Below are 13,357 nucleotides of genomic sequence, written 5' to 3'. Positions count from 1 at the left end.
AAAAAATAATATATATATATACCCTATTTTTTGCCTTTACACATTTTCTAAAAAGAAAAATTACACTTCTATGTGAATCAAATTTTCTAATATAATACTTAGCAGTTAGCATCATCAAAATCTATCAATTTACCATTATACCTAACAAAAGAAAATTTAATTTAAATAGCTTTTTCCTTCCTTTGTTTCTGTTTTTGTTTTTTCGGTGGCCATGTTTAATTTGTTGTTTTCAAGTTCAAATTATATGGAAACTCAATGAAAGTAAAATATACAACAAAGACTAGGGATTTTCAGATCCCTATAATCACAATTGTAACACACACATATATATTATTACACTTATTTTTCCTCTCACTTAATTATTGCCCTAAATATATATTGGCTTGAATATTATAGCGAAACTGTAAAACTAAGCAATGCCAACAATATAATAACATGGTCTTGGTTGGTTCCAATTCCTTTACATACAAATAGTTAGTTCTGATACTAATTTTCTCCATTCACCAAATGTTGGAGTCCAATCTATAAGGTTGCTCCAGTGGTGGTTCTTGCTGGTTGACAGAATCCAAAACCATAGAGGAAGAAGCCGTCGTAACGGCGTAATTGTTAGTACTGCTAATAAAATCATTTTCAAATTGGGCAAGAAGATGATGATTCTCACTCTCTTGTGGTGTATGAGAGTATCCAAAAGTAGTAGCAATGGCTTGTTGGTCCCTTGCCTGGTTGGCTGCTCTAAGTTGTAAAGCCCTAAAGAGCATAGAGTTGACTGAGGAAAGGTTGGTGGTGGTGCTTAGAAGGGCTGGAGGCCAAGGGAGCAATGGGAGTGTGGTGATGGGGGTGTTGTTATTGTTGAAGTAATTATTGTTTTGCTGCCAAGAAATAATGTTGGGAAGATGATTTGGTGGGTCAATGTCCTCCAATAACTCACTTGCAAAGGTGGTGGTGTCACATGGAGACTCTGGGGATTGTGGGGAAGATGAAGTTGCCTGTGGCTTCTTTGCTATTGAGCTCTTTTCAAACACTCTGCACACTACCCATTCCTCCTGAAAAATTCAACATAATTTGGTGTTATTAATTAGCGGAAAATGCTAAGTGGACTCTTATTCTCTACTCCCAAACTTTTATTTTTACACTCAACATTTTGATTTAGACATTTTTATTGGGACTCACATGACGAAAAAAATGACTTATCATCAATGCCCGCCATATCAGGAAGTAAAATTGGAAATATAAGTAAACCAATAGTCTTGCTTGCTCTTTAGTTTTTGTTAGTACATTATTCTTTGAGTCTACTTAACAAAATTTAAATTTCAAGTTGAAGAAATTGTGTTTTTGGCTAATTGAGCAAGTTCGGTCTATAATATAATTATCATGAGTTACAAATTAAATAATGTAGACATTATTTAATCTAAAAGTGACTATGTTAGTTGTCATCTAAATATCTTAAGGATCAAAAGTGCATCTTTCACAAGTGTCTATTGTGGTCCTCTAATGGACAAAAATAGTCATTTTGATGACTAAGGGGATACGTACATTTGCAACTCATGGTCATATAATTTAGGAATTAAAACTTTTTGTTTTTTTACTTTTAGTTAATTAATTATAACGTCTAATTATATGAGAAATGATTTTTTTTTTTTAATTTTTAGTCCCCAAATTATGCCCCGCTTTAGTCATTTAAGTCCCTATCTTTCAGCTATTCTAGACTACACCTTTAACTTAATTAACCCCAAAAAAAAAAAAATTGTGATTTTAATCTATCAAGCAATAAAACTATAAACCTCCATTAGCAACCAATAATAATAATATTAATTATTATGGTTGAATAATATCGAAAAAATTAATATGGTTGATATTTTTTTTTTGTTTATATCTTATTTTGTAATAGTAAACATATGGACTAAAATGAATAGAGCAGTATAGTTAAGGATCTAAAAATACATTATCCTCCTAATATTTCTATAAAAAAAAAAAAGTAGGTACATACAATTAAAATTAGTTCTAAAAAAATAATCATTAATATTAAAGTTGTAGACAAGATTATGGCTATATATATATATATATATATATATATATATATATATATATATATATATATATATATATATATATATATATATATATATATATATATATATATATATATTGGAAATTACTGGTTACTAATTTTCAGATAGCATATTGTGATATAATTTTAACAAACGGATTATATTAACTATTTGTAGTGTAGTACATGGAAAAATTTATTTTTTATTTTTATTGATAACAAGTACAAATATTTATAAGCATGCATGATGATGATGATAGTATTATTATTATTTTATAAAACTTATATTTAACAATTAAATAATACTCATTATTACTAAAAAAAACATCAGTACTAATAAATATTTTGCATAATAATAAATAAATAATAATCAAACAACCAAACTTTTTAAAAATAAAAAAATAAAAAATGTCTAGCTTTTGGGTTACTACCTAATGTGAGACATTAGCTAGCAATCAAAGCGCGGGAACTCTCTTCCTTATAAAAAGTGGGGATGCTTTCATAGTAAGCAATTTTTCTTTCTTTTAATAAATAAATAATAATCAAACAACCAAACTTTTTAAAAATAAAAAAATAAAAAATGTCTAGCTTTTGGGTTACTACCTAATGTGAGACATTAGCTAGCAATCAAAGCGCGGGAACTCTCTTCCTTATAAAAAGTGGGGATGCTTTCATAGTAAGCAATTTTTCTTTCTTTTAATAAATAAATAATAATCAAACAACCAAACTTTTTAAAAATAAAAAAATAAAAAATGTCTAGCTTTTGGGTTACTACCTAATGTGAGACATTAGCTAGCAATCAAAGCGCGGGAACTCTCTTCCTTATAAAAAGTGGGGATGCTTTCATAGTAAGCAATTTTTCTTTCTTTTAATAAATAAATAATAATCAAACAACCAAACTTTTTAAAAATAAAAAAATAAAAAATGTCTAGCTTTTGGGTTACTACCTAATGTGAGACATTAGCTAGCAATCAAAGCGCGGGAACTCTCTTCCTTATAAAAAGTGGGGATGCTTTCATAGTAAGCAATTTTTCTTTCTTTTAATATACATACATACATACATACATACATACATACATACATATATATATAAAAGAGCGCTCATATGTGGTCATGTCATTAGGTGTAGTCGTGTGATCGTATCTGTGTTGTTGAATCAGTTTAATCTAACGGCAGTGGTAATTCTGATGATTTTCGCGCGTTTTGGTAAGTGGGGGTGTTATGGTAATTACATGCAGTGGCCATGTATATCGGGCGGGTTCCAGAATACACCAACAGTGTTGACAACATACACCAATAGTGTAATAAAACACACCACAGTGAAACACACCAATGGTGTATTCCCGTGTTATGGTAATTACAGTGGCCATTTATAGCGGTCGGGTTCCAGAATACACCAACAGTGTTGACAACATGCACCAATAGTGTAATAAAACACACAACAATGTGATTTTCCCTATTCCGGTGTTTTATGACGAGTTTGCCCTTGCAGTTCGCTGGGTAGGATAATGTGCGCGAAAATACTGGAAAAATCTTGATTAATATGATTCATTAGATCTATCTAATCTAATGGCCTATAGTTGACCATATGACCACACCTAACAACATGGCCACATGTGATCACTCCTATATATATATATATATATATATATATATATATATATATATATATATATATATATATATAATCATATAGAATTATGCACTTAATTTAAGTGATATATATTATATTTGGGTTCATGAAAAATGAAGTCCATATTCATTTCACTTGAGGAAATGAATATGAAGAGAGAAACCAAAATAAGCATAAATCTTATTATTCATTTGAAGTTGATTGAAAATTTGAAATGAACATGTATATTTACTTAGTAAAGTTATTAAACTCAGCATGCTTGCACCAACTTCTACCAACGATGCACCAATATGATATATTTATTGCTCATTCTCACTTACTATGCGATACTCAAACCAGCAATGTATCAATTCTAGGTAGTTTCAGAAAAATATTCTTATGGCAAAACGTGAATTTTGTCCTTATGTTGTATTTTTTTTTTTTTATTAAAAAATCAATTTTGTCCCCCCTCCCCACCCCACAAGAAAGGACACACACACTTTTTTGTTTATTCTTTCTAAATTGTCAATAATTTATCATAATTTCGTTGAACTTATTTAGCACGTTTGTTAAAAAGTTTTTGTTAGAGTTAATTATGAATTTAATAATTTGATTATCACTTATTTTTAATTTTAATCTTTAACTTTTAAAGTTATTAAATTTAGCTTTTAAGTATTAAATTCTTTCTAATTTAATTCACTATTAGCTTTTCCTTGGGTGAATCAATAACATTAAGAATAAAATTAAGACTGTTAAAATAAAGAAATTATATATGGTTTTGTGACATATTAAGGACCAAAATCGCAACACATAATCAATGTTGTAAAAATCGGTTTAGGCACTGGCCTAGACACTAGGTGCCCCTTGTTCGAGGCGATTTTAGTCTTAGGTGACTTTTAGTCTGTCAATCGACTAATCGGTCGACTAGGTGCCCTAAGCGCCGAGTTGGGCGCCTAACTCGACCAAGTTGGTGTCCAACTCAATCGAGTGTTTTTTTTTTTTTTTTTTTTTTTTTTAGGCTACTCCTCTTTTATATTACTTCAGTCATGTACTCAACTAATCATCTAACATATGCAGTTGACTAGTTTATGAGATTATAACAGTCTAACAATTCCCAACTTTAAGTGAAAAAAGTGGTGACGATATACTCAGATTACTCGGCCGCCTAGGCACTCTAGGGGCCCAACTAGCACCTAGCGCCTTGTGCAAAATTGCATATAATCATTAAGAACTAAACTATGGGTCTATAGTTTAAGGACGGAGTACGTGCAGTTATATATCCCTCACCACTTAGCTTTTATGTGTACGTATAACATACCTTAGTGGGTTTGAAGCCATGCTTGTTTTCGAGTCTATATTCATGCATAACCCAATTGGACTTTAATCCCTTGGGAGCCCTCCCTCTATAGAAGACTAAGGTTTTCTTCATCCCCACCAACACACCACTCGTACCACAGAATATCTCCTTGTCTTTGCCAGTGGTTTTCCAGTAGCCTGCTTCTGTTGCTCTGTTGGTCCGCAGCCCGGTTGGGTACTTCCGATCTTTCAAGCTAAAGAAATACCATTGTTTTTCACCCATTGAAGCTTTGCCTGCACCACATATACATATACTTTTATTGATTTGATTTGAATTGTTTTTTTTTTTTTATACATTATGTTTTTCAGTTTATGCTAAATTAATCCTAAACTCTCAGAATCCTTAGCTTGTTCAAGAGTCAATGCATAAGGAGATTTAATTTCATCATATCACATCTGATCGATCAAGGTTGTCTCCCAATATCCTCGTGTTTCCCATGGGATTTGAACCCCCACACTAACACGGGAACAAGAGGGTGTTTAGTTCAAATTATATAAGATAACTAAGATTATATTTGTTTTGAAATATAAGATTCCTATGTTTGTTTTTCTTAGAGAATATATCATAACCTTCACATAAGACTTTTATTAGTTATTTGAAAAGAATGTGAGATACTCTTTTATTTTTTTATTAGGTATTCTCACATTCTATCGTCTTTTTATTAATTTTAATTTGTCATTTTAACCCATTGATTTTTCTCCTTATTATCTTATTTATTTATTTTAATTTTAAAATTTATTGAAAAACATATGAATAGGTTAAGGATATTAAAGTAATATAATCATTATAACAAAAAAAAAAAAAAAAAAAAAAAAAAAAAAAAAAAAAACTCTTCAACCAAATAGGTTTATATTACCTACATCATGTTTTTCAGTTTACACCAAATTAACCATAAACTCTCAGGATCTTTGTCCAAGAGCCATTACACAAGGAGTTTTCATCGCATCTGAATATCTGATCGATATGATCAAGGTCATCTACCTCCCAATGTCCTCGTGTTTCTCGTGGGATTTGATTCATTTGAACCATGGCCGCATATTAACACCGGGAGTAAGAGGCCGGGTGTTTGGTTCAAGTTATATAAGATAACTAATGTTATATTTGTTTGGAAATATAAGATGGTAATTTTCTTAGAGAATTTATATATATCATATCCTCCACACAAGACTTCCAGTTATTTGAAAAGAATGTGAGATACTCTTTTCTTACTTCCATCATCTTTTTATTAATTGTGTCATTTTAACCTATTGATTTTTTTCCTCATTGCCTTATTTATTTATTTTAATTTTGAAATTTATTGAAAAACATAATAAAAATATGTTAAGAATATTAAAGTAAAATATAATCATTATAACCCAAAAAAAAAAAAAAAAAAAAAAAAAAAAAACCTCAAAACTCTTCAACCAAATAGATTTATATTACCAACAGCAACTTTAACCAAATCCAATAATCTAGCTAATATTCCTAACAATTTAGCATTCCCTAAATAATCTAACATTTAATGGACCAAACACCCCTTAAGGTGATTGATCGAATCAATTGAGCTAGTCCCGCCCCCACGGCACTGAATTGTTTTGTTGACTCCACAATGAGGAGCCAGCATATTGTTTGAGAATTCTATTCTATATATATATATATATCAAGAATGAAATAAAAACCGTTTACTGTATACAATAATAATTGATACATTGAAGAATTAGGATACATAGGAAGGAAGATACCTGGAAGATCCCAAGGCTCATTCTTGTTGAGATCAACATCGACAATGGCTTTTGCAGTGAAGGTAAAATCGGAAACTTTGTTACTGAGGTAATATGTTATGAGCTCTTCATCACTGGGGTGAAACCTAAATCCCGGTGGAAGATTTCCCTCCATTGATTCAGATCGATATGATCTTCTTTATTTCAGATCAGATGATCTTAATTGGTGATGATGATGATCATATCGATCAGTATACTTATGCAGGCAAGTACATATATATATATATAATGGTGCTGGGCTTACGTTACGTTGTTTCCTATGCAAATCATGCTTCAGCAAGAAGCTAAGCTAGCTCCAATAATAATATTTTATTTCCAAGTAGCTAGCTAGTAGCTACTCGGTCTTTAATTTGTTATTTTTATGTATGTGTGTGTGTCTTGTGTATCTAGGTATGCATGCATGCATGCAAATTTATATGTGTGTTTGAAATAACATAATTTGAATAACTCTTCTCCCTTAAAAGATGTCAGAAGTTCGAACCTCCTCTTGTATGAAAAATTCAATATGATCGCTATGTCTTTTAATTAAGCCGGTCCGATGCAAATAGAGATTAGTCTGATTATGGTATGAGCTTAAAGCCCTCTCCTGTAATTAGGACATGTTCATAACACTTTGTGGTATATCCTTAAAAAAGAATCATAATTTGAATAATTAAATGTTAGTCGCGGCATTAAGAAGCGCATCTGATGTAATGGTATCATAGTACCCTCCCACGGTACCAACGGGGTTTGATTCCCTGGATGCGCACATTATATAACCATTGTTATAGACTGACAATTAATTGAAAAATCAATTCATTACCTTAATGATGGTCACATCAAATCGTAATATATAGCCAATCAATCTTATTAGGGGTTGATTTGGAAATTAAAAAATTAAAATATTTTTTGACAAATAATTTTCATAAACTACTCATTTTCTGTTAGATATTTTTATTTTCTATTTTCTATTTTTTTTAAAATGTTTAGTTGAATGTCAAAAATAAATTCTATTTAGTTCATTTGTTGAAATATGAATTGAAATAAATTATATACTTATTTATTATAAAAGATTAATTATTTTCATAAGGATAAAGATAATAATACTTGTAAGGAAATGCAGTTGCGCTTTCGATACTAGTTATAACTTTTGGAGTAGTGATAAGTTCTTAATCCTGACAATATAAAAATATAAGGTGAGTCTTATGTGAGATTGAGTAGAGTCACGATGAAAATGTAATTCTTATGTTGAAAAATGTAATACACATATGGAATAAATTGTTTTTTTTTTTAAAATTTATAAGGAAAAGGGATACCCTATATATAAACACTATTTGCCTCAACTGAGGTTCGAACCTTACACCTCCCACTTAAGAGAACAACCCAATACCAATAGACTACAAACCACTTGGTATGGAATAAATTGTTTATTACTTATAAAGGAAATTCTAATACTTTTGAGAATGAAAAAATTGTACAGAGTAATATTTAGGGGTTGAACAATTACTTATGAGAAAATGTATAATACTAATTAGAGATTAATTGATTGATTGTTACTTATGAGAGAAAGTGTAATACTTATAAGAAAAAATGTGATACTTTTTATGAAAACTGTAATACTTTTAAATTAAAATATAATATTAGGGATTGAAGAGTTAGTTTTGAAAACAATTATAATATTTATGAGGAAAAAATAATATAATACTTTATGATCCGTCTCACGTATATAATAATACTACGTACCTAGATGACTAGATCAACAAACCAACCATAAATATATAAAAAAAATTATAATAAAAATGTTATTAAATTGTATGCATGCATATGTAAGTTTAATACTCTCTGATCTCTACTCGCATAGGCAGCTCAACTGGTCATAGATGTAAAATTTTGGAAGAATGACCAGGGATCGAGTCTCACCAGCAGTAGTGTGTGAGCAATCTCTCAAAGTGAGGGGGGTTCCTTGTGCGCGCAGTGGGCACCAGTCTAGCCTTGGTGGTGGTTCATGTTCAATTGAGTTACCATGATTTACATCCTCTCAAATGCTCTGTGGGGGCCCTAAAACTCAAATTTACCAATAAAAAATATTTAGGAAATTGATGAACTAAAACTACATTCTTTTTTATACTTAATGATTATTTGATTACATAATATATTTTTAATTTTATTATATTAAATGTATAAATATAAATATTTTATTATTTTAAAATTTTATTCAAAGGGTCATGAATCTCACATGTTTATCAAGAAAGTTAATAGAATTTTGTTACTAAAGCTCTGGCTAATTCTGGATTTATCTATATGTAGAAATGCTTCTAACATAACTACTATAGATCTTATACGTGGTATAAATATTATAAAATTTATTGAAGAAAACAGATAATAAAATGCTAAATTTGTGTGTGTGTGTATATATATATATATATATATATATATATATATAAAAGATTTTGGATCCGGTGAGGTTACCTTTGTCAGGCGAGGTGGTGAGGCTTGATCTGATGTGTTTATTTAGGTTTTTGGATGGATTAGATTTGACTGAATATAATGCCTTGTGCGTATGATTTATTTGCATGTGAGGGTGTTGTTGTCTTTTTGGTAGTGTCTTAATTAGGGTGTAATAATTAATTAGCAGATTTTATGGGCTTGTGCACTACTTAATTATGGTATTGTATCGGGTGTGTGCAATTTGTTTTCCCGTGTGTGCATTTGACTTCAATTCTTTGTTATGCTGTGTGTGCAATTTGTTTTTCCGTGTGTGTGTTTGGCTTAAATTCTTTGTTATGACGGGTATGATCAATCAGCGGTATGGTTGTGGTTTTTGTTGCATGTTGATTCCGTTATTCAATTTAAAAATTAATGAACAGAAGTTTGCATTGTGTTATGAAGTTTTTCTGTGTGCATTTTATGTGTTCGGCTTGTGCGTTGGGTCACAAATTGGTTGATAAGTTTTCAGGCCAAATATCTCTTATTTGGACTGTCAACTAGAATTGAGGCAAACTTTTACCATATTTTTATAGCTTGGTTTTTGTTTTTTTACGTAAAGCAATTTTGGTATGTGTATTTTAATTGTAACATGTTATGATCTATTAACTGTTGGTGCGTTGTTATTTTATATATTTATTTGGTGCTTTTTGTTGTTATAGTCTGTGCGATTGAGGTTTACAAGGGGTGTGTTTTTTTTTTTTTTTTTTTTTTTTTTTTTTTTTTGGGTTTAAAATTAACACTGGATTCTAGTAGGTCTGACGTTTGTTCGGTTTAGTTTTTGGGCTTGTGCGTTGGGTTCTTAACTCAAAGCACCGACTTAACTAAATGGCTGCACAGACGGAACATAACCCATAACACACTTCTATTAAGGTTGCACATACCTCTTTCTGGTTGCACCTTCATTGTTGAGGAGATATCCCACCGCAAAACACTATTGCTGAGTACAAATGTTTAAATACAACTCACACTCTATCAACAATAATTTATAACCGTAAATATATTATTCAACACCATAATTAGTTGATCCTTAGCATGGAATATATTCCAATCTATTCCTAACCATATATAGCTCTAATATTACAATTACTTATACACCCTTATGCATATACTACTACCATAGATGGAAAATAAATCTCTTTCAATCTCACCCTTTGATATGTTATGATTTAATGGATGAGATGAGGCCTCATTATCTCACCCATCTAAGTGACCTCATAGGATCCGAAGCATATATATATATATATATATATATATATATATATATATATATATATATATATATATAGAGAGAGAGAGAGAGAGAGAGAGAGAGAGAGAGAATTAGGTTCAAATGAGAACCTCTGATAACGTGTGAACTGTGTACCATTGTGCATAGTTGATCTTGCTCGATATTGTAATTATAATGATTTTAACATGGTAAATATACATCACTACACTGCTACACCACTGCATAACTGGACCGAATGCACCAACCAATGCACTACTCCTCAGATCTCGACCGTCCAATTTCACATCTCACTAGGAGTTCATATGTTGACACCTAATTCGGCAGTGTGTGTTAAAATTTTTTGTAAAAATGATAAATTATGGCATCTATCTCATTTCACAGTATTAAGAAAAACGAGATAAAATTTGATTCAACAAATAGGACTTAAAAAAAATAAAAATTATAACATGTGAAATATGATCATTGGTTATTGGCAAGTTGAAGTATGAAATTAAAGGGACGACAGAGATATATGCTTCATTAGTTTGCATGTCCAACCACTTTCACCCATTTCTACCAACCCTAATTAAAGCGTTTATTCAATTCTCACTATTGCCCATTGCCAATTGCACTCTTCAATGTATCTTTAATATTCTTTGATTTACAGAAATGTCCAGATGAGAGTCACTACTCGAAAGTGGATTATATTGTGGGTGAAATTCGTCTACTTTATAATTTTAAATTAGTTGGTAAAAGGTCACAAAGAGATAAATCAGCTACCCAACTCAAACTTAAAATTCAATAGACAATTTTCACCCGGAGTCAAAATTTGAACCTTATAATTACCGAGCTAACTTTTGGTTGGGTTGCACCTATAAATGATACACCTAAAGGTTTAGGCTAAAAATAGTTACACTCTTTGATTTGGAAATTACATTAATGCACCTATTAATACTAGAAGAGAGTTTAATTCTTTATACTCTTCCAACTATACCCATTGTGACCTATATCATACTCTTAATAGGATCCATCAATGACTGTCAAAAAACTGTAATTTTCCAACCAACCTTTCATTCAACTTTTCTATACATTGTATGCTTTCCTTCCAAAATGGTAATTAAAATTGAAAATGGACAAAAATATATTGGCCAAAACTTTCCAACCTAATATAGTTGGAAGATATTTCCGTACACCAATTAAGCAACTGTAGTAAGGCCTAAATAAGGTGGACAAAAAGTTGTTGTTATTATTATTATGCGAAAATGACATTTTTTCCCCCTGAGTTATATACTTATAGCACTTTTTCCCCCTCAATTATTTAGGTAAGCACATTAGCCCCTTCAATTATTCTAAAAGTGGTTGTTTTTCCCCCTAATATATTAAATTGACATTTATACCCTTAAAATAAACATTTTATTTATTTTACTTCTCCAACAAATTATGCGTATACGTAGGGATGACTACGATTCGGTTCGAACTGAATCGGACACTATAGCAATCGAATTAAAAGTCTCCGGTTATGATTCAGATCTAGAACCCAATATTTGGATTTCAATTTATTAAAATTATGAATCAAAAAAATTGGATCCTGAACCGTGAACTGGCGGTTCCGGACCCGATTCGCGATTTTGAACCGTTTTTATTTTAAAATTTTATTTTTATTTTAAAAATAGTCTAAATTCAACAATAAATGTATTTTATTTTTTTAGTTCGGAACATGAACCGTCCGTTCCGGGATTTTAATAAACTCTAAATATCGAGTTTCGATTCTAAATTGTAATTGGAATATTTCGGTTTGGTTGCTATAGTGTTTATTTGGTTTGAACCAAATTATGGTCATAATTTGTTGGAGAAGAAAAATAAATAAAATATTTATTTTAAGGGTAAATATGTCCTTTTAACATTTTAGGGGGAAAAATAGCCACTTAAATAATTGAGGGGGGAAAAGTGCTATAAGTATATAACTCAGGGGAAAAAAGTGTCATTTTCCCTATTATTATTATTATTATTATTATTATTATTATTATTATTATTATTATTATTATTATTATTATTATTTGATAATTGGAAGCATATTATTAATATTCTTTTCATGGCTAAAAAAGTTTTGTGGTTTAATGTCATTTTATTTTTGTGTGCAAATTATTGTGTGGATCATAACAAAAATACAGTTTTAGTATACTAAAAGTACATTACTCGTGTACTAAATATACATTATACAAAATAATATATACTTTTAGTACTCAAATAATGTACTTTTCCTGAATACAATGTATATTTTTAATATATTAAAAGAACATTATTTATGTACTGAATGCATATTATATGATAGTATGATCCACACAACTGTGTAGATCAATAATGATTGTTTTTGTGCGGACAAAATAGTAATAATAGAGTGATACAACATTTCTAGTAGGTTTTACTGATAGACAAGAAAACTGAATCCATCCAATTCAAGCTAGACAAAGCCATAAGTAACTTCTCGTAACAGTTTCGACGACTCACTTTTTATTTTCGTTTTTTTTTTTGGTCACGAAGAACTATGCAACCTCGTCACACATGTTGAATTTATACTCCTAGTTTGAAGAGTGATTTCTTCTGACAAGTAATAATTATATAAAGGAATAAGGTTCAAATTGGTCCCTGAACGAAACGTGAAAGTGTAATTTGGTCCCTAAACGTAAAAGAAGTGTAATTACCCTCCTCAACATCTCAAATATATGCAATTTGACCTGATAGCATGTTAACATTCCATCCAACCCGTTATATGATGATGTGTATGCTGACTTGGCATTTTTAAAAAAATTTCCTTTTATTTCCTTTTTTTCAATTCACCGTGTATTAAGGCAAAGCTTCAATAGAAATTCCCAAACCACGCATCAAAATTCCCAAACCTGCATCAGAA

The 13,357-nt window shown here is 30.4% G+C and overlaps 1 protein-coding gene across 1 annotated transcript; it reads right to left on the bottom strand.

Annotated features, from left to right (window-relative positions):
• Positions 1–223: 223 nt before the first annotated feature.
• LOC109172150 (NAC domain-containing protein 92-like) lies at positions 224–6,961 on the bottom strand. Its single transcript, XM_019321297.1, has 3 exons — positions 6,738–6,961; positions 4,978–5,249; positions 224–1,043 (listed from the first exon to the last, which is right to left on the bottom strand). Exons 1-3 carry the CDS (start codon positions 6,889–6,891, stop codon positions 501–503), a joined length of 969 nt encoding a protein of 322 aa, XP_019176842.1. The 5' UTR covers positions 6,892–6,961; the 3' UTR covers positions 224–500.
• Between the last annotated feature and the right edge of the window lie 6,396 nt (positions 6,962–13,357).

Source organism: Ipomoea nil, unplaced genomic scaffold (genome assembly GCF_001879475.1).
Source record: "Ipomoea nil cultivar Tokyo-kokei standard unplaced genomic scaffold, Asagao_1.1 scaffold0415, whole genome shotgun sequence".
NCBI classification, from domain to species: Eukaryota; Viridiplantae; Streptophyta; class Magnoliopsida; order Solanales; family Convolvulaceae; genus Ipomoea; species Ipomoea nil.
The sequence above is the reverse complement of the archived record's forward strand: the minus strand, read 5'-3'. Positions and strand labels throughout refer to the sequence as shown.

Bases quoted from the DNA above. Each gene is read 5' to 3' on its own strand.
- LOC109172150 (XM_019321297.1), bottom strand. From the start codon at position 6,891: ATGGAGGGAAATCTTCCACCGGGATTTAGGTTTCACCCCAGTGATGAA. The intron at 5,250-6,737 runs GTATCTTCCTTC...TATGTGGTGCAG, and splicing joins TGAGCCTTGGGATCTTCCAG to GCAAAGCTTCAATGGGTGAA. The intron at 1,044-4,977 runs GTATGTTATACG...TGAATTTTTCAG, and splicing joins ATGGCTTCAAACCCACTAAG to GAGGAATGGGTAGTGTGCAG.